This window comes from Zerene cesonia, chromosome 7 (assembly GCF_012273895.1).
Source record: "Zerene cesonia ecotype Mississippi chromosome 7, Zerene_cesonia_1.1, whole genome shotgun sequence".
Taxonomy (NCBI): domain Eukaryota; kingdom Metazoa; phylum Arthropoda; class Insecta; order Lepidoptera; family Pieridae; genus Zerene; species Zerene cesonia.
In genome coordinates, this window is record NC_052108.1 from 1,108,218 (window position 1) to 1,134,588 (window position 26,371).

The following is a 26,371-nucleotide window of genomic DNA, read 5'->3' on the forward strand; positions in this document are numbered from 1 at the left end:
TTTATTCCATTTTGTATAAGAAAAATTGAAAAAACGAACCAAAAATTTGCGAGTCTTAGAACTCACCTCGCCTTAACTGTGACTAACGCTTTTTGGGTAGCCATGTTGATTTTCTTTTACGTACCATTAAAAAGTAATTCATAAACCTACATTTTGAGTAGAAAAATACGATCATGAAGCAGGATTAGACCCTACATCTTTACCTGTACCGGCACAGTTCACAACAACTCGGCTCGCCGACTGGTCATACAGTATGGTACATAACAACGATTTAAAATTCACAAAACATAGTTTTAGCAATATAGTATTTATTTCAACATGTAACAAAGTCATTATATTAATGATTAAACTTTCTGCAGAACTTCAACTCTGACCCTCTATAAAATACGTTCGGTCGATTAAATTACGTGATTAATAACGGCCAGAATTGTTAACACCACTTCACAATATTTTCTCCTAATTAAACATCTTTTGACGAGGTAATTTATTCCGCTCGATGACTTTTTGTAGAGATTCAAGGAATTATGGTATTTTTGTAATCTATATTCTTTAACGAGTTTAGTAAAGATTATAAAAACATTTTTTTATTTTAATAAATGTGAATCAAATCTCATCTCATCACAATATGCGATAATAAACATCAATAAATCCAGATTATGTAAGTTTCAATTAATTTCAAATTATGATAATATCTTTTACATAGCGGGTTAGTTACAAATAACAAATGGAAATTGTCAAATGTTTTGATGTGAGAGTCGAGCATGCTACGAACTGGGCCAGCTCGCACCGGAGATACAGTAGCAAACCCCCACAGAAGACCCGCGTGAAATAGTTGTACGGAAATGTGTTTCGTACAGTTAGTGGGAGATTCAGAGGCCCGTCTCCTTATACCATTTTGATAAATTGTAATTGCACGGCATTATACTTTGTAGAGATAATTTATTGTTGTACCTACTTGCATACATTGCTTGTTTTCGGAAAATAAACTTAAACCATTAAGTAAACACGTGTAACGTGTTTATGAATGTTTATAACTTAAGTACATATACCTATATTACGTCATATAGTTTGTTTGTTCATCTATATATTCATGGTAGATTTACATAGTGAGGTATGCACATATATAGTATACTAACCCTTCTGAAATGCATAAATAATGCATTGGTCATGTAGTATTAATAATGATTGAGATATTTGATCGCGTGAAAGTTATTTATTGCTATTCAAGTATAAAATACCTATATCGTAGAAAATTTCAATCTTTATAGATTCATAATCTATCCATTTGACGAAAATGAATAGATGTTTTTAACAATACGTATGATGTTATATTATTTGTGCTCATACTGTATAATATTCATGCAGCTGTAGATTAGCTACCAACTGGTAAGTCTTTCAATGAAGAGCCAGCTTAATTAAACGGATGATTAAACTAGTTGGCTATGGCTTATGTTTGGCAATACTTGTGTAAACTCATACTCATATATTTCAAATGTTCATGCATGCTCAGGCAGCGATGAACTTCTATAAAGTATGGTATCTACTCTTTTTTTTGTGATGACATAAATAAAAAATAGTAACTGGCTTTCGGCATTCTGTTGTGCATGGAAAACAATTTTGACAGGGTGTATTATATATTAACCTTTCTTAAATACTATTGAGTAGCATAAACCATAATTTCTATTAAATTTTAACATTTCGAAATCAAAGACTTCTTGACGAAAGACCGCGATTGCTGTTAAGTGTTCGAAACGTCGGGTTAATAATATGATAAACGCGATTTATTGCGTTTAAAATCCGTTTAAAAGTCTTTAATTAAATTTTGACGTTTCGGTATACTTACAGCACATTCTGGTTCGGTTGTGTACGATCCATTGCTGAAGTATTTCTTCGGGCATTCCGACCACGGGAGTTCCGCTTGAAAACTCTGAGCGAAATAGAATAGGCACCAGGCTATTATAGAATTGTAGTATAATGCGACATTGAACGAAACTACCGCGGAACTTATTCCAATACCACCCAAATATGGGGAAACCTGATGCCACACGCCAATTGCACCCTTTCGCAAACGCTGACCAATCGCCAACTCCAAATAAAATATCGGGATCCCCTCGATTGCCAACATTACGAAATACGGTATTAAAAATGCCCCTCCTCCGTTTTTCTGGGCTAGATATGGAAATCTCCACACATTACCCAAGCCTACTGCATACCCTACTGTAGCAAGAAGAAACGTGAGTTTACTATCCCATGATTCTCGCTCTCCCTGCCCCCCCTCAGGTTTGAAAACACCCCTTCCTTCAACAGAGCTTTCCTTGCTCGTTGGTGTTTCTGATGACTGCCTGTTGGGACTGGTGTCTTCGAACGCCTGGTTAGTCGCTCCATACATAGCATGTGCACGCGATGGCTGACCATTCTCTAGATTAACTAAACGCCCCCTTAATTCCTTCATTTCCATTCTTTCCAAGGAACGTTGCGCGTACAGATCTCGCGAGCTTTGTCGCCGAATTAATTGAGCCGTGTTCGCCATTGTGCACTAAATTTTTATTATTCTAATTATTGTAATTATTGTCTTATTCTCTTAGTATCTAAACTATTTCATTAGACTCGTCGTCATGGCACATAATGGCTAGTATGCAAACGGCTGCCGCGTAACACACTGTGAAGTGAATGAACTTAGAGACCGAAGATATTGATCGGAGCATTTCGACACACAAATTACACGAAAATTGAACACTTCACGTTTTACAAAGAAATGGTTGTACAGAGGTATTTTTGGTGCTTTTTATTTTATTTCTTATTTGCAAGGAGACCGATGATATATGGCGACCATCGAGGGTGTCGTAATGTAACTGGCGGGAAATACTCCACAAGGGGGTAAGAATGAAGCAGCGCATGCGTAGAAGTAAAGGCTTTTATAAAATGGAAGAGTATGGAAGGTTATTCAATCGGCTCAGTGAAACCATTAGTCTTAGCTGTCGAAGCACTTTATTGTACTTATGTCGATATAGAAGATAACCCATTCAATATGGAACACATAAGAGATTAATCATTTCGGTAATATGATCGTTACATTAATATTAGGTTGTCGGTAAATATTGTTCTCTGAGGTTTTGTGTCACCTATTTTAAGTAACCTAATAATTATAAACTTGTACTACTGCATTTCCTACTTTAAAAATTTGGAAAATACTGAATAATTATCGTATAAGTTTCGATTACTAACTATTACTCATGGCCCGATGCTAACACGCGAAGTTGGTAAACACTACCTTCTCAAATTGTAAAAAGACCTCATTGCTAAAATGTGCATTACTTTTGATGTAGAAATATACGTACAGTCAAAACTTTTATTCATCTTGAGTGGACAGATCTTTTTTGTGTCTGTTACTATCTACTGGATGAACCGATTATGATGATTCATTTTTTATTGAAAGATTGTGCTTTCCGTGTGGTCACATATAAATTTGGTCTAGTTCTGATAATTATTATTCAAAGGTATGAAGGTAATATCTATACCTAACTGTAATTAAAGAATAATTTAACCTATTATTTGCAAAAATTATAAAATGTAACTTTGGCCTTTATACTATAAAATTATCACTCGACTCAACCCTCTTAAATTTTAATGTAAACATACTTAATTCGTTCAGGGTTCATTTACATACCCTAAGTGGAACCTAAATAGCTAGAATTTAAATAAATCGGTCTTAAAACTCGTAATGACTTGACTCAGCACTTTAAGCTCAGCATTCTTAATTAATTATTGCACCAATATTAGTATTTGAGTATATTTGTTCCAGATTACGGTCTATGTTTAATGAGGTTCTTAGCGGTACTTAACTAATTTAAGTTAATTACATATATACAATAATCACTTTCTTTACTAGTTTATATTCAATCATCTCGTTCTATCTACCTAACTATAACTAAAAGCGGGCAATGCAAATTTTCATTGGCGGTGAACTACCAGCTCGATAGCTTGCTATAGCATAAAAAATAAACATCAAAGACATCTTTTCTGAATTTTAATTTATTCAACTCCACAGCTATAATTATATTATAAGGACCTTAAAGTTGAAATCCTAATTTCTAATATTCTAAATGAAAAACAATAAAAACTATAAGCTGTCTTGCTTACTTGCTTTTTTAAAACCTTCTTCTTCTTCTCCTTCTCCTCTTTGTTAATGGCTTCACCCAACAGAGAGACTGCGTCAACGTCCAGTGTAAGGAGGAGAGTCGGGTCAACCTTTTATTTTCTAGCAACATTTTTCATTTGTCAAACTCTATCACTGTCAATTTGACAGTTTTATACATCCTACTTCTTAATCCTAACAAATTGTCAGATTATGATATCAGACGATTGTAGAATTACGCCAAATTACGCATTTTATACCTTGACATTGTTTTTACTTTAAAATAAAAGAATTGCATTTTACAGAATATGTCGATTGCGACATCGATACCCTTTTGTGCTTGTATTCGTGTAAGGTAATCGTAGCCCTTATCTTCAGTGCACACAAAATGTATTGCTTACAATGGCTAATACCAGTGCTCTTGATTCCAAAGCCCGTTAACCCGGCATTAGTAAATACACACGTAATGTTCATGGTTTTATATCTAATCGGATTTTTCCTTGAACGAAAGCCCTGTACAGTATGCAGCGTAATGTTTATGGCCGCAGTTGTTCTTATATGTTACAGCGGCATAGGTAATTGTTTATTTTGGGGCAGCCAGTGTGAAGTGGAAAAATATGACACTTAGTGAATTTCGCAGATTTCTATCAGCGAAGTGCTCAAACTCAAGTGTTCCAGACGCTTTCATGCAAGACACGCGGCCAAATCCTGCTGACGTCATATTTACCCAATTATATTAGTTACTATAATTATGTAAATAAAACGTGTTTTGTTTACATAATGTTTTGTATAATTATTGTTGGAATCCCCAGGGGATATGTGCCGATTTGTACTTATTTAACATTGTTGTGTTGATTAATAAACATTGTGATTATTGTACAGTTATTGTTAGCGTTTTATAGTGAAATATTAATAAAATTAATCAAATGTTATAGAACTCATTTCCTTATAGAAATGTTATATACATTGACACTTAATGTATCATTCATAGAAAGTTCAATAACATATTCACGTTAGAATTCAATTTTAAACCATGTAAATCAATTTCGTTTATATATCTACTAAATATTTCAATGTAAGTAGCATAAATAAATTTCTTATTGAAATATATACAGGGCCTTTTTCTTAATCCCTTATAACTTAGTATTTTATTCTATTTATATGCAATATATAGGTATAAATTGTTTTTGGATTCCAAATACATTTCATACATGATAACTAATCTATTTATTGTCCATATAATGACTCAAATGTCATTAAAATTCCATTAACTGATGCTAAAGGTCTGATTAAATTTACTCTGTGTTATTCAAAACAACAATAATTTATTTTGGTTTATAAAATATTAATGATATCAATTCTAATTAAGGAAAAGTGGTATAATAATCTAGTAACATTGATGTACCTACATTTAAGATTATTAATTTTACTAGAAATTACGTCTGATGAATTTAATTTTTAGTTTTATAGCATGGAAATACTTTATAAATGAGAAAATTTTGAAAGAATAGAAAAAATTTGATCACAAGGCGGGATTCGAACCCGCGTTTACGCTACGGTTTGGCAAAAAACGCGGGTTCGAATCCCAATAATTTATTAATCAATTCTATAAATAGTACTTCTACAGTATACTACTTGTATGCAAATTTTAAAAGTAAAACAATTTGATTTCAATTTAAGATTTAAAAAGTAGAAGATGACAGCTTGAGTGAAAATTGTTGTTCCTTATAAATTTCTATTAACATACTTGCTTATATTTCTATGTTTTTATATATGGTATTTTTTATTTACAGTACCATTATGAAACACCTTCAAAGGTATGTAATGCATACAATAATTAATCAAAGAATTTTTGCATTGAAAAAATTCAGCTTCATATCAAGTCAAAGAATAAGTAAATAGATTATTTTTTAACCAATAAAGGTAGACCATTTAGATAGTAATTACCAGCAACAGCTATGAACCTGATTATAAGGCAGCCTTTTATTCATTTAACAATATTTATCAGTCTGGTCAGTCCAGAATCCTAACTATCCCTACTAATTTACTTTTTTAATACTTAAAATGCAAATGTAACTCTCTCTTTCATGCCATAACCCAGTGGTTAGGTTCAGTATCTATATGGATGAAATTTGATGTAATAGTTTGAGACCTCAGAAAAAACCTTAAATAGTTTTTATCGCAAAAATCCCACAATAACGGATAGTTTGGGTAAAACCCTTGAGAGAATTTCATACATGCAATAAGGTCACTTGCAAATACTTAATAAATGTTGCTACAATCCACATAATAATCGATTCACAAGATCTCTCTCTAATAACTTATTGGTCATAATATCTTCAGTAAATAAATAAAACATCAGTATGTCTTGAGCTATGAAGCCTGTAAGTATATAAAAAGTGGAATTAATTAAAATAAAACAAGAAATGGTGTTAACTGTTTATTAAACGAGCTGGAATTAAGATGTTCATCTTTGACGGTTTTGCTGTTCACTTACAATTTTGATAATATAGTTGATACATAGAAAGCCTTAACCTAAGTGGTTCTAGCAACCTGAAACAAAGAAACACAGATTGAACAACTTCGAAAAATCTACATGCTTTATATATAAACTACATCACAATAAAACAAAGTCACTTTATTTGTTCCTATGTCCCTGTGTATGCTTAAATCTTTAAAATTACGCAACGGATTTTTTTAAATAGAAAGTGATTCAAGAGGAAGGTTTAAATTCGTAATAACATCTATTTTAACTACTCCGAATTAACGCGTGCGAAGCCGCGGGCAAAAGCAAAAAAAAGTTGTTTATAAAACAAAAAGCAAGAATGCCTCCCTCAGTGGACTGGACCTGAACTGGACCCCTGGTCCAGCATAAATACAGCTATCAATTAAGAAAATCAACAATCGGTAAACATAGGGAAATGTTCCGAGGTAATCCAAAAAAACACTTTCGAATTTGAAACTATCTTTTTTTAGTCGGTAGTGGAAATAGGTTAAATAAGAAGTAAGATTCAATATTCTTTCAAATTACATGCTTAGTTATTCAATTTACCTGCTTATCTTAGTCTTCTAGCTTCACGCTCAGACTCAAGTAGGGTTAGGATGTCACCATCACGCACGGGTCCCTTTACGTTCCTAATAATTTGACGGCTGGTCTCTCCGATGAACTCGACCTTAACCTGGGTACATTGTCCCTGGGAGCCAGTACGGCCCAGAACCTTGACGACACGAGCGAGAACGTTAGGTTTGTCCATTTTGAACAGATATCGAGCGAAACTCACTAAATACACGTGCAACGCAAACGGCGTGTACGAAAAAGAAATCTGTCACAGATAAAATTTTGAAGGATCCGTAAATAGTGTTACCATAATATTAAACCGGTATTATTTTATCGGTTTTGTGATGTATTAGGAAATAAGAGATCTATAACAGATACTTTAAAAGGATTATTATTTAAATTAATAACGTACAATCACCGATAACAATACTATACTAGTAGTACAATGAATTTTATATCTATGAATTTATGGTGTTTTATTTATTTAGAATTTAGACGATAATTTAGTGATATAATTTATCTGGACAACATATATAATATATATAATACATAATATATAATATCTAAATCTGATCTTATTCCCAATGTAGCAGTACGTTTACCACAGTCTTATATATATTACATGCTATTTATATTATATACAATTTTCTGACATCAACAACAATGCAGGTTGAACTAGAATATAAAAATTATTCAAATGGGTCCAGTAGCTTCGAAGCATTATCATTTAAAACGAAAACACTATCAAATCTTACTACTTCGTGATTTTAGCGAAAATGTATTTAAGACACTTAAAATTCACGAAATTGTTCTTTTTATTTAACAATAAATAATAATGAAAAGATCAACATATCAATGCAGTGGTACAAAAATAAAACCAAATATAAAAATGTAACATTTTTAATATTTAAATAATGTCTTCTCGTAACGCAACATTATTGCAAAGATGTCCACTCATTTTGTTCCATAATTTACTCTCACACTTAAACTAAACACACAGTCTCATCACTTTACATCAAATAAAATAAGAATAAAGATTATCAATTCTTCGGTTGAGTTGTTAATTTTTATTTGAAAGCATAAAAAATTAGAAAGAAAACTTGATCAACTGCTTTCTTTCCCAATTAACTATATTTTGCAGTTTACCACAATCAAAGTTTAATCTTATTCTTATTTTAATTGACTGATCACTGAAACCTCCTGTCTGAGTTGATGTTAACTAAAAATTAATTTAAAAAACTAAAATTAGTCATCGCCCGCCGACCTCTTGGCCTTCCTCATGCGTGGCGATTGTTTCGGCGTCTTGGGTGATTTTTCTGAAAAGAGGAAATGAATTTTATCACTTACGTACATGGGTACTTTTATAAAAAGATTTTACCAAATAAATCAGAGCAAGGTTTTTACTACTTACAATGACACAATATTTTCATGTTAATAATCCTGATTGAACTGTTAAGCGAACAAGGAATTGTTATTGAGATTTAAAAAGAATGGTTTCTTCGTTCGTCATTGAGAAGAAAGAGTCCAGAAAGAGTTATGGATAACTAAGTATCCATCAGTAACAAATACTTACTCAGCTGGTTAACAAGTTCCTTAGGTAACCAGTCATAATCCACATCATTAGCGGTACCAGTCTCCAAGGGTTTAGGAGCTGATCTGGGAGAGCGACGACGGGCGAGTGACGAGAGGGCTTGCTGGCCCAACACAAGGATCAGAACGCATGCTGCACCCAAGAACACATACAGGAAGAAAGTTTCTCCATCCAGACCTTCAGAGATCTCAACAATGTTCACCGTTTGGTTATAGACTGCTTCCTGCAAATAATCAGATAATTTGTTTTAAGATTAATGGAATTATATTATTTTATTTTTATTTTATTCATAAAAGTTACCTTAGAGCTGTTAATAAAATAACTATACTAATTAAATATTTTTAAGGCACATTTGTAAGAAACACCAATAACAGAAAAATTGTGTGACAAAAACTATGCAAAAATAACAGAGCTGCAATTTCTTACAGTTAAAATAATGTTCTCTGATGGAAACATTGTACAATAAATTCTATTGTTATAATATTGATTTAAATATATTCTTTTAAGTTGGTATGTATCAATAAAATAAATATAATACATAGTCTAAAAAACCAAAAAACACAATACAGTGATAGAATAAACTATGTTGCTTCCCTTGCATTTATACAGAGTCATTCAAAATCAAGTACAAAGGAGCAGGTTAGATAAAACCATATAAGAACGTAAGCACATTGCTTTTTGAGTTTTTTTTAAGAATAATGGTCTGTAATTAGGTTAGTAATTAATTATTTGGTCAATAATTACGACTAACAACCTTAATGACCATATATTTACTAATGACAATTTATAATGTGTCTGTATACTACGAAAAATTTACTAATTACATTTCCAGTAAGTAATATAAATATTTTATATCTCAATTACCTGGTATGAGTTACCGAGAGCATCCTTGTAGTTAATCTGAATGTTTAAGCCAAATGGTCTGCCGGCGAACGCTTCATTGGGGATGAAAGAATAAGCAAAGGTTGCTTCTTGCTTCGGTTTGACCTCACGGTTGTAAGGCAGAGCGGTGAAGTTCTGGATGTAGTATGTGTAATCTAGTGGATATCTGAAGGATGCTTCCATTGTCTCAACGAGGTAGTCCTCGGAACCCTTGTTGATAAAACCAACAAGGAATTCAACTGGATTGCCTGCTTGCAAATCTAAAAAAAGTTATGAGTTTAATGGATAAGTTGGTTTAAAAAATAAATGATTTATTATGTACTTAAATTGATAATTAAATGAACAATTTAATTAATGAAATTATTACATGTTTATCCAATACACTTATAATGATAAAAATATTAGACCAGGTTTCCAGGTAAGGAAAGATCACCTTTTAAACTTTCTATAATAAATACATGCAACACAATAAAATAAGCATACAATTTATCACAATCTGGATCTAAATAAACAAACTCACCGAATGACACATCACCATAGTTAGTGATGGGTTTTGTGAACAATATGGTTGTGTCTACATCTTGTGATGACTTGACAATTGAGTCATCTTCATCACCAATAACATCATCTCCAACAACCTGGTTGTCTTCACCTTCTATATCAACTACATCGTCAAGTTCATCTTCCTCTGCCCTTGCTAAGATTGAATTAGCTGAAAATTATCAAGAAATAGATAAAGATATAATTTAAAAATTGTACTATTTCACACACACATGCCTGCAACTACAATTCTAAGGACTAGAAAACTATGTTAATATATAGTGATTATGACAGCAGTTGGTTGTTGAAGTATAAAAGTTTGGTATATTTATGTTACCAGCCTTAGCCACTTATATAATAAAAGAAATTATGAATGTTTAATTTATTTCCAATTGTGCGATGGTCTAATTACCGCCTAGAAACGAATAATTTAATTTCATGCTACGAATGATATTAAAATTATTTAATAGGTAACCAAGAATATAGAATACAACATCTTAGCGAAATATTAGGGGTTTCAGGATATCACACAAAATAACAATGACTTTCTTTCAAAATATTAACCCTATGCCACGTACCAAAACTACTTTCTAAAATAAATACAGTATTATTTGAACTTACCGTTTTGGAAGCACAGCAGAGCCGCGGGTAAAACTAATAACATAAGGTAGAGTTTCATTTTGATTTATTTCTAAAAATAACTAAGGTTAAAGAAATATACTAAAACGATGCTAGCTAAGAGACATTCACTTTGCGTACTATATCTACGCGACCGCCACCGCAAAAGCTCGATGTTCACGAATGCCAATTTTCTCTCCAACTCGATTGACGTGGAAGGAATGCTTGTCAATAGTGTTGTCATTGTATCGGTTTTAAAAGAAAATCGATATCGGAAAAAGTTAAAGTAACGTTTTATCACAAATTAATGTAAAATTTTTTGTTTGTACTACTTTTAAGCTTTACCATTTAATTCGACTTCAAGTCTGGTAGAACGTATATAATTTATATATGATAAAACACTTCTATTGACTGTGATAAGTTAAGATTGTGTCAAATCTGATTTGTTTTCAATTAATCTTATAAAGTTTTATTCTTTTTATAATAAATACATGCAACACAATCTTTTACAACCTTTAACAACAGTTGTAAGTAAGTTACTTACCTATCTTATACTTGTCTATCTACTATTCTTGGATAAATTTGAATGTGAAGAACCTGTTCTGTTGAAAAATTAGTAGATGACAGTTGGTTTGTGTAGTGGATATTCCTAACACTTATGCAATAATAATCGTAGGAACTTGAATTGAACATTTTTATATTAACTACTTAAAATTTTCGAAAATGGTAACATTTTTGCAGGGATATTCGAACTTAATTAACTCAACATACTCAATTTTTTGCAAAATTAATCACAACAGCTGCTATTTACAAGTACGGTATTCTTAAAAAGACGAAAACATAATTTATTTACAAAATATTAACTATTAATTTTATATATAACTTTTACTAAGTTATAAATATTCAACTGATATTTAACGGAGATAATAACAATTTCCATATTAATATTAGTAGGCGCTATCAATTCAAAAAAATCCGGCTTCTAAGCGTTTCCTATTATTGCTGACGCAAATCGCTTGATCTTAATTTTTTTAGTTTTCGAACCTTTTTTCCGACGACTGACAAAACAATATGTACAACATATTTACACTATAATTTTATATTTGTAAAAATAAAAGTATATCAATGGGCTCAAGTCAACGATAAGATTGATTTATGTGACTAAATTACTAATACGATTTGAATGGTTTTGGAATTTACATATATTCCAGATGTACCAATTTATTTAAAACGAAGTACCCACAAGTATCTATTTATAAAAAAAAACTCAATGGAAATTTATACTGTTAATAGTATTTTTTCTTTCCATGAATTCTATCTATCATTCTAGAGGTAATTTATTCTTCTTGCTATGTTTTAACCAATGTTTATTAATATGGAATACTCGCACATATCAAAAAATAAAATCATAGAGAAATGAACATACTAATCTAGTATTTTAATTACATATCAGAATCACAATGAACTCTTAATTTATGCCAAATGTTGTAACACTAGATACATTTTAAATTGTAATTTAGTAAAGGGCAGTGTACAAGATTAACTAATATATACTTATCACTACATAGTATAAAACAAAGTCGCTTTCAGACGTCTGTGTATCTGTATTCTTAGATCTTTAAAATTACGCAATGGATTTTGATATTTTTTTACTAGATAAAAGGAGTTTTACTCCGTATATAACGCGTGCGAAGCCGCGGGGCAAAGCAAAAATATATATAATTCGACTAAATACTTTGGACACAGTATTTTTGTTTCTACTTTAATCTTTTTTATAATACATTTATCTGTTGATTTTTAATTTATACTTTTATTTAAAGAGCTATAAGATGTATTGTTACTCATTCAACCATTTTATTTATTAAATTCTTAATCTTATAAAAAATTGTACTCAAACTTGTTTAAGTTAATCCGTAATCACAATTTTTTACACATATTAAGTAATTACAGAATTGGGATGATAAAATGTTTTGTTTCTACAATATAAACACGATCCTATTATTAAATTATGTATTATGTATTCAAGAGTCAACGGTCGCATTTCAGTTGTGTTTTTGTCACGTTATAGGAATTACATACGCTGAATCGATTTTTTCTAAATATAATGGTAAAAAAAGGTACGTTCAATAATATTTTAATGATATTCAATTCAGTATTTTTAGTGTCCATTTATAATTGAATTTGAATGAATTATTAGTATTTATTCTGATCCACTATGATTCTAAAGTAAAGTTCCTATAGGAAAAAAAAAACCCGTAGACGTAGGTATTTTCATTTAAAAATAAGGTTCATTTTATTAACGATACGTTTCATAAATTTTCATGTTATTTTAGACTGACTGACCTATGCTTACTTCGTTGGAAGTTATATAATTATTTCATATAAAATGATCTTTTTGGCAAAATCCTTTATTTTGGTAGAGATTCATATTTTTTCAAACTGATTTTATAAGCCGTTCGGTGAGCTGAAATCTCCATTATCGGTTTTAAATATAAACCAAGTTCAGATATCTTATAATTTTACTATTAAAACGTATATTATAATAGACTTTAGATGTAGTATAATTATTATCAATGTGCTAAAATGTTTTGTTTAACCCGTGGAAAACTGTGGAGATAAGATTATAAATGTTCATAATTTTTACAATCCGATATTCCGTAAACAGTGTTATTTATTTTAAAATTGATAATTTATTCGTTTGTCGTACGTATAATGTCGTAAGTGTTAGATCCAATAATATTCCATTTCATATAATACTGAAACATATTTCATACTTATATTGCAGGATCTTTACAGTATTTTAAACACATTGGTCGGCGCCTCAGCACAGCTACTGCACCTCTTCCAAAATGCAGTTTTATACCCAAAGAGTACACCGTAAGCTAAGAACATTTAACAACGCTATAAATCAATTCAATTTTTAAAAACAAACTTAAAGCCTAAGCGATGTATTTTATGATATTACTTATATATAATCAGCTAACTTAAAGCGGTTCAAATGAGTGATCTGAATTACATGCCTATCGCAGACACCAGTCCTCTCCATTCTTCTTAATTGAATTATTTGATAAATGTAGTTGCAAGTTTGAGGAAAATAAATAAATCCTATTCTACTTATCCTCCTAATCCTACTAATATTATAAATGCAAAAGTTTGTAAGGATGTGTGTGTTTTTGTTGCTCTTTAACGCAAAGAATACTGAACCGATTGCAATGAAATTTGGTACGTAGACAGCGGGACAACTGGAATAACATATAGGCAACTCCTATCCCGATATTCCTACGGGATACGGACTTACGCAGGTGAAACCTGGGCGCAGCTAGTATTATATTATATTACTAAAAAAAATTATCAAAACTTTAATTACATATTTTTAGAACCTTATTGAATAATTCCAGGGCCCTATAGTTCAAAAACTGAACAAATTGAAGATGGATAATATACCATCTGTGCAAGCCAATATGTTTAAGAAACCGGTGGTCATTCACCAAGGTCATATGCAGTGGCTTTTCGATCATGAAGGCAAGAGGTATTTGGACCTCTTTGCAGGCATCGTCACCGTATCCGTAGGACATTGCCATCCGTAAGTACATTTTTTTTTTGTTTTGGTTATAGTAAGGATAGTAGTTGTTAGCGTAAACTTAAATGTCACAGAGCACAGAGAAGTTAAAGGCGTGAGCGCAGAACTACAGTCCTAGAAGATACTTATAAATCTATGATGATGTTTCTAAATTGTTTCCTGATATAGCGTGAGACTATTAAAGTGTTTTAGTTAGGCTACAGAAGGCTAGTCTCTTAATTACCTGTAAATAAAAATTGACTAATGAAACAGACATAACACATCTGCCCTTAAACACAATGAAGGATAAGATAATATGAAATTAGAGTTAGACAGGCAGTTAGATTTACCGCTTAGTATAACGTTATATCTGTTTTTCAGTAAGGTGTCTGCGGCTCTTCACGAACAAATCGATACTCTGTGGCACACAACTAGTATCTACAAGCATCCAAAAGTATACGAATACGTTGAACAACTAACTGCCAAGTTTCCTGGCGATTTGAAAGTAACTATCACTTTTTATTTTAACAAAAGTAAGGTATTAAACTTCAGTAGAGGTCTCGCGTACGGTACCCGCATAAAAACTCTGTTAATTTAAGCATACCATTTCTAAGATGATATCTTATTTCAAAAATTACACTTTAAACCAATTTTTTTATATTTAAATGCAATCATTTCATTTATATTTCAGGTGGTTTATCTAGTAAACAGTGGTAGTGAAGCCAATGATCTGGCAACACTGCTGGCGAGAGCATACACTGGTAACCACGACATCGTCTCTCTTCAAGGTTCCTACCATGGGTACTCTAGTGCATTGATGGGCCTCACTGCGACACAGTCTTATAGATACCCTATCCCTGTACCTACTGGGTTTTATCATGTAAGAATATTAAATACAGTGTCATTATTATTTTTTAATCAGGCAATCTTCATCTATATCTTTTATTAAATTGTCTTTTTTTATTATTTAACGTTTACTTAAGTCATTGCCACAGAATAGTCTTAATTTTTCTCGCTTGCCTGTAAGCACAAATTTATGAGGAACTACTTAACTACAGCTATTTCTTGCCTTTTCCTTCATATTCTCAAATTGTTCATTGAGTATTTTCAAATGTACGTGCACTAAAAATAATGTTATTACAGGCGATGTTACCCGATCCATTACGCGGTCTGTGGGGGGGATGCCGCGACTCTTACTCCCAGGTACCCGGCGCCTGTTCGTGTCCAGGGGATTGCGTCACAGCTGATAGATATATACACCAACTTAAAGAGGTAATGATCTAACGATGCAAACAACTAATATGAAAAATAACTACGAGTACTTTCTGTAAAACAGGTCTCCGACGATTTTTGCGGGGAGGGAGGGAGGGTATTACTTAAAATTCCAAAATGGGACCAAGTAACAACAATTTAATATCAAACATAAAAAGGATCACGGGAATAGATTGAAAACCAAAAAAATACAATCGAATTAAAAACCTTAGTTTTTGGGATGTCGGTTGAAAAAAAAACGGACGAAATTGTAACGTAAAATATAATTGTGACTGGTAATGAGCTGTCTTATCACTTATAAGCAATTTTTCAGAAAAATTTAAGAAAAATATGTGTTTAACATAATATTTTTTTAAACATAAATGGAAAAGCTGTGCAACATGTTATACCTAAACAAATTTGTTAATATATACTCGTATATCTTTGTAATAACGTAACGTTTGTAACTTCTTTTTTTTTAGTTATTAGAACATTCAGTTCCAAAGGGTCGTCTGGCAGCTTTCTTTGCGGAATCAATCCAAGGCGTGAATGGTGCGGTGCAATTTCCGAAGGGATATTTAAAGAAGGCGAAAGAATTGGTGAAAAGATACGGTGGATTATATGTTGCTGATGAAGTAAGTCAATATAAAAAAAAGTTATGGTATTTTGTATTAATAGCATTAATTTTTTTTTAAAGGTCGCTTATACAGTACCTATAACTTCAATGAACAGAAATGGATAAATAAATAAATGTTTTTATGAAAGAGCTAACTAAGGACTGGGTGGACCACACGATGTAGTCATCATCACCGTTTCACATATTTCTTATTTTTTTAGGTTCAAACCGGCTTCGGACGTACGGGCGATGCATTCTGGGGTTTCCAAAACCACGAAGTAATGCCAGACATTGTGACTATGGCAAAGGGAATTGGTAATGGTTTCCCCCTCGCCGCTGTTGTTACTACTAAAGAAATAGCTGATGCGCACAAGAAGGCGTCCTACTTTAATACGTTTGGAGGGAACGCTCTGGCAGCCACTGTTGGGAAAGCTGTGCTTGACGTAAGAAGTTTTTTTCAACGATAGATTTTTTTACATAAAAAAATACAAAAAGAGAACCAATATAAAACATGCGTGTAAAAGAGCAAAAATTTTGCCACGTATATTGTTATTTAATCGAATTACAAAAGAAAACTAAATTAATTCTAGTCATCAAAGAAAATAATATGCTACTTTTTTTTTGAGTTTTCAATCCTTTTGTAAAGTAAACAACACCGCGATACACTACAGTATTTTTATAAAAAAATTAAGTCAATAAACATGATCCTTGAAACATGAACTTCATTTCAGGTAATAGAGGAAGAAAACATTCAAGAGAACAGCAAAATCGTTGGAAAGTATTTCATTGATCAACTAATGCAATTACAAAAGATACATCCTGCTATCGGAGATGTTAGAGGCAAAGGTCTAATGTTGGGTGTAGAGTTAGTAAGCCCTGGGACTAAAGATCCTTTGAGCCCAGAAGCATTCTCGAATGTTATGGAAGACGCAAAGGATATGGGGGTTTTATTCGGATGTGGGGGAAGATATGCTAATGTGAGTCTTATTTTGATTGTAATAAGCTGTTTATATTAATAATTCATGTTTTGTTAATTTATCTTTGTTTCTCTTTCAGGTGTTACGAATTAAACCACCTATGTGCATAAACAAAAAAGATGTCGATTACGGTATTTCAGTATTGGACCAAGCTTTGACAAGACTTAAGAAATGATTATAAATCTATATGATGTGTGTATATATATACATGTGATACATTATGTTTTACGCTTTTGTCTTTCGTTTGAATAAATATGTATTTTTATGTGTATTTTTTTTAAGTTACTGCGCGGCGCCCTGTTCCCTATATTTATATTCATTTCTCAACTAGCTTCCCACCCCCGGTTTCACCCGCGCGATCAAAGAAAAATAACAGTTCTCATATATGTGTGATAAGACATCTTTAATACAGGGTCAACTGTCGAATATTCCGGAGTGATTCAAATGCGCTTTAAAAAGAAAATCTATACATAACAATATTTAGAGGTTTCGATCCCTCAAATTACATCCAAAGGATTACTTCTTCTATTACAATAAATCATGCACAGATTAAGTAAAACTATGCTTTGTTCGGATTTCATTGACGCGAACATTCACAAGGGGCACTGCCATACATTGTTATTGCAAATTGCATTGAAATATGCAAATTCATATTGCTGTTTTTTTCCAAAATTAAATTGTTCAATTTATCATTCTATGTAATAATATTGAATTAAGTTTCAACAAAGCCTCGGACGAAGTTTCTTTTACAAAAACTTATCAAATTAGGTAATGTAACTGTATTAATACTGTATTAATACTGTATTAATACATGAATAATGTACGTAAAAATATCCAAACCATCTGCCTTAACCGTAGTACTATACTACTCTCGGTTAACCAAGTAAAATTAGTAAGAATTCGTTTATTGGTTTTATGGTTCTACCAAAACTAACCAGAACTTAATAACCGCTATTCAATAGTTCCTTCATTACCTACACTTCTCTCAATCGGTTTGGGTTCTGGTTTGTCTAGTCTATGTGATGACCATAGATGTAAGAATGGTGAATGGTGAATTGTCAAAATATTAATCTCATTAAAATCTAATTGCCATAATTTTTACTAGCCATTTATTTCATTAGCAGTCTAATGACTGCTTCGCGTTTAAGTAACTCTTATGTTATACTGCCGATTAATAAGAAAGTTTTTTTTATTTTTTCAACTGACTACAATTACCTCTCAATTGTAGGAGTCTGCGTCAGTAAACAAATTACACGGCGGATTTATGAACTAAATGTGACACTTGACAGTCACTGACAGACGGCCATATTGTAAACTGTCATTGTTTACATGAGTAGTTTTGTCGAATTTCAATAAAATAACAACGTTTAGACTGTTGCTTATTATGTCTCAAGCATTAGATGATGCGGCCCGAGAAGTGATTCTCAAAATTAAGAGGTTTTGTGAAGCGGAAAAGAATAATAAAAGCCTTTTGATCCCAATAACTAACGTTCGAGCCCGAGTTGCTGCAATGACTGGTAATTATTAAGGGTTGCCATATAATATTATATAGTTTTACCCGTAGGATGATGTTAAGAATAATAAAGCATCAAATACTTAATTTAATTTATTTATTTTAATTTTATTTTATTTATGACAATATTCATACATACATATATTTTTAAAATTTTAATTTAGTTTATATGACAGAATTCTTCAAAACGCTTAGAATATACATAAGCAAATGTATACTCTAAACACTGCGTACGAAGTAATATGTCTCTTTATCTTAAAATTTTATTTATTCAAAAATAGAAATAACAGTTGAAGTTTAAAAGTAATATATTAAAAAGTTCATGTATTTTAACAGGTGTATCTGAAAAAACTGTGTCTAGGATTACTAAAGAAGGCAACATTGCTACCAGAACATGCAGTAAAATTGTGACACCTGGAAAATGTCGACCACATCCAAAAAAATATAATCTCCATGATTATCATGTTCGTCTTATTCGTCAAAAAATACAACAATTTTATACTGCGAATAAAAAGTTACCAACCGTTAATAAACTGCGCATAGAGTTACTTGAGGACATTGAATTTAAAGGGAGTAATACAACTTTGCGAAGAATATTAAAAGAAAAGGGATTTCGTTTGAATCCTTGCAAATCAAAAAGAAAAACATTAGACGAACGTTTAGATACAGTTTCCGACCCTACAAATAATGAGAGCGATAGTCATTGCAGTATATCCGATGTTGCACCATCAAGTGATCATAATTAAAATTAAATAATTTTTTTTTACGTTTCTAAATTATAATATTAATACAATAATATACGAGTTTCAGTATTATTCATTATATTTTCTTAATGATATGGGTATTAAATAACTGACAGATAACCATTACGCATAAAACAATGTTATAATAATTGTGTTGTCTGTCTCTTCAAAAAACTATTTATCCAACTCTGGGGGTGTTTGAATTATTTGGCAACATTATTTTAGGCGCTGACAGCCCTTCTCATACGTGCCACGGGGCTTCTATTGTGGCGCCGTACCAAGAACTCATGTCATTGAAAATGAATCGGTTTACAATACAGTTTATTCTTTTTTTTCTTCCACCATGGCAATAAAGTTTCAACTATGTAGTTTATAATTTAAACTATAAATATGCCGTACCGCCACATAGATTTAACACTATATGTATCGCCTTATGTTATTGCCCCTCTTCACAATCGACAGTGTTGACCTACGATGAACCATCATTGCCGCTTAGACCATCACTCCTTACTTACTCTGTGATTCATCATAGTTTATATGATCTTTTCTTTGATATACGGACAAACCCATATAAATAAAAGTACGGTGTGGGACAAATTGTACACTATCGTAATTGCCTCTACTCGTCTACTAAGTTATATACTACGTAACTACATATTTACTACTCGCCCTGCGTCCATCACTGTCAATTCTTTAGAAGGGCCTTAATCCATGTCAATAATGATATTATTATCTGATTTCCCGTATAGTGTCCAAAGCCATAAAAAACCGTATAAAAATTGTATTCCGTCATGTAAATTGTAATTTGATAGTTGATACTATGATATTGATAACATGAACAGTATAAGTGTATAATCTATGCCGTAAATAGTTCGTAATCTGTGATTGATAGTGATAAAATTATGTACCTAATATTTATATTAAAATAACCTATGAAAAAAGTTTTTCAATCTTCATCTTCATCAAAATTGGTTACGATCTCATACATTTAAATTTAGAATGGTTTTTAAATGTCAAGAGGATAGTTACTTGAAAGAGGTTCGTAGTTAATTTTAGTTCAAAATTATTTTTATTCTTACATTGTTTTCATACTTGTTTTTTTTTAATAATGTTATTACAGTTTACCTCTAAAGTTGTGAAATGTGAGCCTACGAAAGAGCCAATAGTTGAATATGGGAAAACTTCGAAGTTCGAGGGTTACCAAATAACACTCGATAATACAATTCTATTCCCAGCTGGTGGAGGCCAGGTAACTATAATTTTTTAAGTTTATATACAATTCTACTATAAATAAGGATAGAAATAAAAGCACCAAGATTTAATTCAATATAAATGCATAGCATATGCAAGACATTATTTCTATGTAGTTATTATTTTGATTCTATGTATTCCAGCCTCACGATAGAGGTTGGTTAAATGATATTGAGGTATTGCAAGTCCTCCGGAAAGGTGAAGAAGCCCTCCATTTTACTGACAAACCTCTTGAAGTTGGTGCGGTTGTCTCTCAGAAGATAAATTGGCAGAGAAGGTTTGACCACATGCAGCAACATTCAGGTTGGTAAGTGGAAACTGATCGACTTTAATTGGCTTTTTAAAGGTTGTAAGAAGTTATATACTGATGAAAGGCAAGCATATTCGATAAAACAAACTGTATTTAATAATTTTTGGTTGGAAATAGTGTTTCCATGTGTATTTCTATAATAATTAAACAAATTATATATATGTATTTTTTTTTTTGACTGTAAACTAAACTAGAACTCTTATCTCTTAGACACAGCGCCAATTCAATACAGCTTAAGAAGAAAATATACTACCACATACCATACAAAACAACATTATAATTACTTCAGGTCAGCATCTTCTCTCAGCAATCCTGGAAAATGAGCACAATCTCCCAACCACAAGCTGGTGGCTAGGTGCTGATGAGAGTTATGTTGAGTTAGACCGAGCGAGCGTCGATGGGGATATTTTAAGAGCCACTGAGGATAGGTGCAATGAATTGATTCGAGCAGCCGTGCCTGTTACAGTCAAGTTTTTGAAAGCCAATGACCCTAATTTGGATAAGGTAAGTTGAAGTATTGAATAAGTAATGATGATATATTAGAATGCTGTAAAGTTTAATATTTTAGTATAAATAAAAAAAATCTTTAATTATTCTGTAATATACACATCTTGTGTTTCCTTTCATATATATTACAAATGATTGCGACTGATAGTATTAAGTAACATAGACCATTTATATTTTCTACAATGAAACCTTATAATTTGAAGGACCAACATAATTATTAATAGAACACATAATAATGCAGAGAAATAACAGATTTGGAGTGAAAACGAATAAGGCCTGCAATCAAATTATTTTTCTCTTATTCTTGTGATACTTGCAGGCCCATACGCGTGGATTGCCAGAAGATTGTATGGATACCATCAGAATTATATGTATTAAAGATGTGGATGAGAACATGTGCTGTGGCACTCATGTGTCCAATTTAAGGTAGGAATAATACAAAAACATTAAAATATCCTTCTGTTTTCCATTCCAAATTTTTGTCATTTTGAACTATCTACTTCAAATCTATCAAACAATATGCACCTTCTTCAATGAATTTATTATTTATTATACATAATATTAACTTTATTTCCCAAGTCAACTGCAAATGATTAAGTTTCTGGGTGCTGAGCAGGGCAAGAAAGGAAAAACAAACCTAAGATTCCTTGTTGGAGACCGTGTTATTAAAACTTTCCAGGCTATGCTGGATAGAGAGAAAGCACTGACAGGCTTGCTGAAGTAAGTAAACATACACAAGTTTAACTAGACTAACTAGACATGAAACTTCTCATCTAATAATAAAAATAGATGTAGGTTTCTGCTTAAGTAATTATTTATGAAAGACATACATTGTCATATTACCCTTAGATTATTTTTTGTTTCCTTTGGACTTCACAAATTTAGCTGTTATATGTAACACATTGATTTTTAAACTGTGATTTACATTATAGACTATTAAATTCATATATTTATACACCATGCATACATTTGCTTCCCTCTTGCGTAAATTTGGGCCTGGCTAATGATTACGTATATATGAAAAAATCACATGTGAATGGTTCACAATTAAGATTCACTATGTTTTTTAACTCTTCTGTATTCACGTTTTTATTTTGTACAGAAATGAACCAATGAAGCATGAGGAACTTGTGCAGAAGCTACAAAAGAATCTCAAAGTCACAAACAAAAATCTACAAAATGTCCTCTCAGATTTGGCTCAATACGAAGTGGACAAAATAAAAAGTGCAGAGCCAAAGCCAAAATTCGTATTTATGTTTAAAAAGGAAGCAACACCTGATTTTAACCGGGTTATATGCAAAGCTTTGGAAAATGAAGGAATGTTCATATTCTGTGCTTCGGAGGATCCTGATAAGCCGAAGGAAGGACAGATCATGATGCAGGGGCCAGAGGAACACTGCTATATTTTGGGTCCACAGTGAGTATTTTTATTTATATGGTAACAACATGCATTCATGGTATTATTTTTGTTACTATCTGAGGCATTAATTCGATTGAGAAAAGCACAAGTAAATTTTTAGTGAGTATTATATACTTAATTCTAATTAATACTCATAAAACTTAGCAGAACATAAAACTTCTAAAAACTTTTTATATCTCCAAAACCCAAATCAAAGGCTTTTTCATTAATTTTAATAATTACTTTTAGGATCACACAAATGCTAAATGGAAAAGGTGCATTTAAAAATGGTAAATTTCAAGGTAAAGCTGGTGATTTGACAAATATCAATAAATGCAAGAAAATTATAGATGATTACTTCAACTGCCTATAGTAAAATAAAATAAAAGTTGTGTGTTTTGAAATATGTTTTTATTTAAACAAACTTATACTATATTGGTACTAAAAACAGCCCTGACTTGGCCCATGTTATATATATACTTTAGCAGTCAGGGATCACATACAATAGTATTAGAATTTTTAAATTAGTCCAGTAACTCTAGGAACAGGAAGGAGATAACGCAAAAAAATTGTTGATTTGTATCAGACAGGGGCTTTTATTATGTAACAACAAAGGAAAATAATGATCATAGTACTGGCACCAGTGGCCCAATCAAGAGCAATATCTAATTTGTGGGAGAATTAGAGGAAGAAAAGAAAAAAAAAAACAATTTAACCATTTATGGCAGGCAAATTTTTATATAGAGTATTCACGCACAGGCCCTCGAGAAGCCTGATACAAATCGTCGCAAGTTTTTGTGTTACTACCTTCCGGTCTATACCTGAGATATGCACGTTCAATAAAATAAATTCGACATCACATTGTGTAGTTATAAACAATATGTTAACAAAATTCAAATTGAAATCATAAGGAAGTGGTAATTTTTATTTGTATACAGTTCCATAGTATTCGAATGTTGAAAAAATGACCATTTTGTAATGTAATGCTGTAATTAAATATAATTTTCATGTTTTCCATTGTTACGTTAAAACATTACCAGTTAACAGTATTCGTGGTAATAATCTTTTATTGAATAAACATATTTGTATATAAAACACAAGTAAATAAAAATAATCAATACTTACACAATAAAATGGACACACATTTATATTTCCATATTTAGCCTAAGTTGTCTAGAAAACTACCAGAACAACTTCATACCAGCACAGAATTACTTTATCTGTACAGAATATTAGCAAGAGACCTTCACGGGTTTTATATATTAAATATGTTTTTTTACTCCAACATGATGAATACTTTACAAGAGTTTTGTTAAATTAAACATAAGAAGTGCTTATTTAGCTAAAACCTTATCAAAATTCTTAATGTAGACATTAAACAATGCACAAAACATACCTCAGCCTGTAATTCTAAGTTGACCACAAAACATTTGAAACTTGCACTGTCTCCACCCAAGACTTTGTTTTAAATCCCATTTAACTTTTATTAATTTTTTTTTAATAGTTTCACTTTATAGTAAGATGAACTGTGTTAAAAAACATAATTTTATTTCATAATTTTCAATGCCAATCCCAAAACTGATAAATAAACTTATATTTTATATAAATGCGTCAATTACAATGACATTTACCATAGTTGCACTCAAACCAAACATACCATTATTACTTACTATCTATAGTATTAACGGCATTAATGCTTGCTACCACTTTCTCAATTCCCAGATTGCTCCAGTCTTGTGTGAGATCATCCAGATAATTGTCAAAATCAACTAACTCTTTGTACACTTCCCATTGTAAGAGATGGGACACTGTCTCCAGCACTAGGGGTGTTTCTGAAAGAGAGTTAAATACTAAATAAAATATGTTCGAATTCATCAGTTGCAAATCAATAACAGGACCTAGTAACTGATTAAACACCCAATGAATATAATTCTCTTTACTTGTTATATTAACCAAATGGACAAGATTCTTCAAAAATATAACTATCATGTTTCTTGCCAATTCTTTTTGGTGAAATCAACCTTCTGAATTACAATTCATAAATACTTGTAAATTCTAACATGACTAAAAACATGTTTGAGTTTGAAGTCTTTTAAAATACAATTTATAATTCATTTTGTAACCATTAAAAATGTATATTCAATTTAAAAAACCAATTGAAGACAATGGCTTAAGGATCTTATCTATTCAAAAATATTTAATATAATTTATGTATAATCTACATTTTACTATTTGTGGTGAACTATAATTTTTAGTATGAACAATTAATGAGTTCTATCCCTTCTGGTTACTAATTACATATTAATCCATCAATCCAGACAGAAGTTATTTCAGGATATATGGTGTCAGTAACAAGCTAAAAATAAGCACCATATTGTGGAAACATAAATATTAAAACAGTTTTTAAACTGCATGATGTTGCTTTTACCTTCAGAATTAAAAAATTAATATAACTCACGGAATAACACTTTATTTGTGTCCTGTGGTTTCCATTTTCCCTCACTGTATCTGTATATCTTTATTGCTGGTGAAGCCAGATGTCTTACCAACCTCTTGTTGTCCACCTATAAATAAAAAATATATATAAAAGATGAGAGTGTGTTGTATTGTCTGAAACAAATCTAGATAAACTTGTTAATATAAAAATTATAGGATAATTACAAGTAATACGTTATACAAGAGTTATATTTGTTGTTTTTTAATGATTCAATAGTCCAGCATTAAAGCACATATAACAAAATTTCAAAGAGATTGTAATGAATATTTAAATAGAATCATACTAAGCTCCAATTAAACAATTGGTGAATAATATAGTAATGCCATATAAAATTATATTTTAACTGGATAAATTACCACAATAAACACTGCTGATGGGAAGTGTTCAGCAATTTTCTCAGCAATCTTTTGTCCAGGACATTTCTCCACAGTATTGTCATTAAAGTTCTCACAGGCTGCATAATAACCAGCTATTACACGGTTATCGGCTTGTGCTAATGCTTCAATCTAAAGATTAAACAATAATTATTGCTAACATATTAAATTTAATAAGAGTTTTGTTAAGTATTATTTTTATAAACTCTTATATTTATTTAATCAATTAGACTTCTTTTAACTGAAAGATACCTCCAAGGTCTTAGGTACCTGTGTTAGAGCGACCTCGGCCATTGGCGATAAACTATGACTATGGTGAAATAAGGGCATCGTATCCACAATATTGAGGTCTGGGTTTTTAGATCCCTCTTTTATTTTGCTTCCATCCGCTAGAAGTATTCCGTTCACAGCACATTGAGAATATTTCACTGCATGTAGTATAATTTTAGCGTAGGCACTTGTTTCAAATGATACTTCTCCCATAGTGATTTTGTTACTAAAAATTTAGGTAGATTTTAATATAATATCAGCTAAAAACCTAGTTTTACAA

At 31.4% G+C, this 26,371-nt stretch overlaps 7 protein-coding genes across 7 annotated transcripts in view; 3 read left to right on the plus strand and 4 right to left on the minus strand.

The window, feature by feature from the left end:
• The window catches only part of LOC119840858 (sodium-dependent neutral amino acid transporter B(0)AT3), a 14,898-nt gene extending 12,075 nt beyond the window's left edge, over nucleotides 1–2,823 (minus strand). The window contains exon 1 of the mRNA XM_038367635.1: nucleotides 1,844–2,823. Coding sequence (XP_038223563.1) covers nucleotides 1,844–2,530 — 687 coding nt within the window. The 5' untranslated portion in view covers nucleotides 2,531–2,823. The remainder of the gene's footprint in view (nucleotides 1–1,843) is intronic.
• A 1,487-nt stretch (nucleotides 2,824–4,310) lies between these two features.
• On the plus strand, nucleotides 4,311–5,171 carry LOC119840745 (bladder cancer-associated protein). Its single transcript, XM_038367469.1, has one exon. The coding sequence runs from the start codon at nucleotides 4,524–4,526 to the stop codon at nucleotides 4,761–4,763; it is 240 nt and encodes a 79-aa protein (XP_038223397.1). The 5' UTR covers nucleotides 4,311–4,523; the 3' UTR covers nucleotides 4,764–5,171.
• A 1,391-nt stretch (nucleotides 5,172–6,562) lies between these two features.
• LOC119828267 (40S ribosomal protein S28) lies at nucleotides 6,563–7,476 on the minus strand. Its single transcript, XM_038350381.1, has 2 exons — nucleotides 7,188–7,476; nucleotides 6,563–6,688 (listed from the first exon to the last, which is right to left on the minus strand). The coding sequence occupies exon 1, from the start codon at nucleotides 7,387–7,389 to the stop codon at nucleotides 7,192–7,194; it is 198 nt and encodes a 65-aa protein (XP_038206309.1). The 5' UTR covers nucleotides 7,390–7,476; the 3' UTR covers nucleotides 6,563–6,688; nucleotides 7,188–7,191.
• A 601-nt stretch (nucleotides 7,477–8,077) lies between these two features.
• On the minus strand, nucleotides 8,078–11,022 carry LOC119840784 (translocon-associated protein subunit alpha). The gene is made up of 5 exons (XM_038367525.1): nucleotides 10,828–11,022; nucleotides 10,187–10,378; nucleotides 9,649–9,926; nucleotides 8,767–9,007; nucleotides 8,078–8,509 (listed from the first exon to the last, which is right to left on the minus strand). Exons 1-5 carry the CDS (start codon nucleotides 10,883–10,885, stop codon nucleotides 8,439–8,441), a joined length of 840 nt encoding a protein of 279 aa, XP_038223453.1. The 5' UTR covers nucleotides 10,886–11,022; the 3' UTR covers nucleotides 8,078–8,438.
• Nucleotides 11,023–13,613: 2,591 nt separating this feature from the next.
• On the plus strand, nucleotides 13,614–23,635 carry LOC119840696 (alanine--glyoxylate aminotransferase 2, mitochondrial). The gene is made up of 16 exons (XM_038367404.1): nucleotides 13,614–13,701; nucleotides 14,223–14,407; nucleotides 14,765–14,888; nucleotides 15,075–15,263; nucleotides 15,527–15,655; nucleotides 16,117–16,269; nucleotides 16,472–16,693; nucleotides 16,982–17,227; nucleotides 17,307–17,348; nucleotides 20,604–20,732; nucleotides 20,878–21,037; nucleotides 21,334–21,548; nucleotides 21,871–21,977; nucleotides 22,131–22,271; nucleotides 22,654–22,968; nucleotides 23,200–23,635. Exons 2-16 carry the CDS (start codon nucleotides 14,256–14,258, stop codon nucleotides 23,321–23,323), a joined length of 2,448 nt encoding a protein of 815 aa, XP_038223332.1. The 5' UTR covers nucleotides 13,614–13,701; nucleotides 14,223–14,255; the 3' UTR covers nucleotides 23,324–23,635.
• On the plus strand, nucleotides 18,492–20,460 carry LOC119840695. Its single transcript, XM_038367403.1, has 2 exons — nucleotides 18,492–18,744; nucleotides 19,077–20,460. Exons 1-2 carry the CDS (start codon nucleotides 18,612–18,614, stop codon nucleotides 19,484–19,486), a joined length of 543 nt encoding a protein of 180 aa, XP_038223331.1. The 5' UTR covers nucleotides 18,492–18,611; the 3' UTR covers nucleotides 19,487–20,460.
• LOC119840694 (ER membrane protein complex subunit 8/9 homolog) lies at nucleotides 23,343–26,365 on the minus strand. Its single transcript, XM_038367401.1, has 4 exons — nucleotides 26,092–26,365; nucleotides 25,804–25,953; nucleotides 25,409–25,514; nucleotides 23,343–24,782 (listed from the first exon to the last, which is right to left on the minus strand). The coding sequence occupies exons 1-4, from the start codon at nucleotides 26,302–26,304 to the stop codon at nucleotides 24,613–24,615; spliced, it is 639 nt and encodes a 212-aa protein (XP_038223329.1). The 5' UTR covers nucleotides 26,305–26,365; the 3' UTR covers nucleotides 23,343–24,612.
• Nucleotides 26,366–26,371: the final 6 nt, after the last annotated feature.

Bases quoted from the DNA above. Each gene is read 5' to 3' on its own strand.
- LOC119840694 (XM_038367401.1), bottom strand. From the start codon at position 26,304: ATGGGAGAAGTATCATTTGAAACAAGTGCCTACGCTAAAATTATACTA. The intron at 25,954-26,091 runs GTACCTAAGACC...TTTAATCTTTAG, and splicing joins CCGAGGTCGCTCTAACACAG to ATTGAAGCATTAGCACAAGC. The intron at 24,783-25,408 runs GTGAGTTATATT...ACTCTCTTTCAG, and splicing joins CACAAATAAAGTGTTATTCC to AAACACCCCTAGTGCTGGAG.
- LOC119840745 (XM_038367469.1), top strand. From the start codon at position 4,524: ATGTATTGCTTACAATGGCTAATACCAGTGCTCTTGATTCCAAAGCCC.
- LOC119840696 (XM_038367404.1), top strand. From the start codon at position 14,256: ATGGATAATATACCATCTGTGCAAGCCAATATGTTTAAGAAACCGGTG. The intron at 16,270-16,471 runs GTAAGTCAATAT...TTATTTTTTTAG, and splicing joins GATTATATGTTGCTGATGAA to GTTCAAACCGGCTTCGGACG. The intron at 17,228-17,306 runs GTGAGTCTTATT...TTTCTCTTTCAG, and splicing joins GTGGGGGAAGATATGCTAAT to GTGTTACGAATTAAACCACC.
- LOC119840784 (XM_038367525.1), bottom strand. From the start codon at position 10,885: ATGAAACTCTACCTTATGTTATTAGTTTTACCCGCGGCTCTGCTGTGC. The intron at 10,379-10,827 runs GTAAGTTCAAAT...GATAATTTTCAG, and splicing joins TCTGCTGTGCTTCCAAAACG to CTAATTCAATCTTAGCAAGG. The intron at 8,510-8,766 runs GTAAGTATTTGT...TCCTCTTTTCAG, and splicing joins GGAACTTGTTAACCAGCTGA to AAAAATCACCCAAGACGCCG.
- LOC119828267 (XM_038350381.1), bottom strand. From the start codon at position 7,389: ATGGACAAACCTAACGTTCTCGCTCGTGTCGTCAAGGTTCTGGGCCGT.
- LOC119840695 (XM_038367403.1), top strand. From the start codon at position 18,612: ATGTCTCAAGCATTAGATGATGCGGCCCGAGAAGTGATTCTCAAAATT. The intron at 18,745-19,076 runs GTAATTATTAAG...GTATTTTAACAG, and splicing joins CCGAGTTGCTGCAATGACTG to GTGTATCTGAAAAAACTGTG.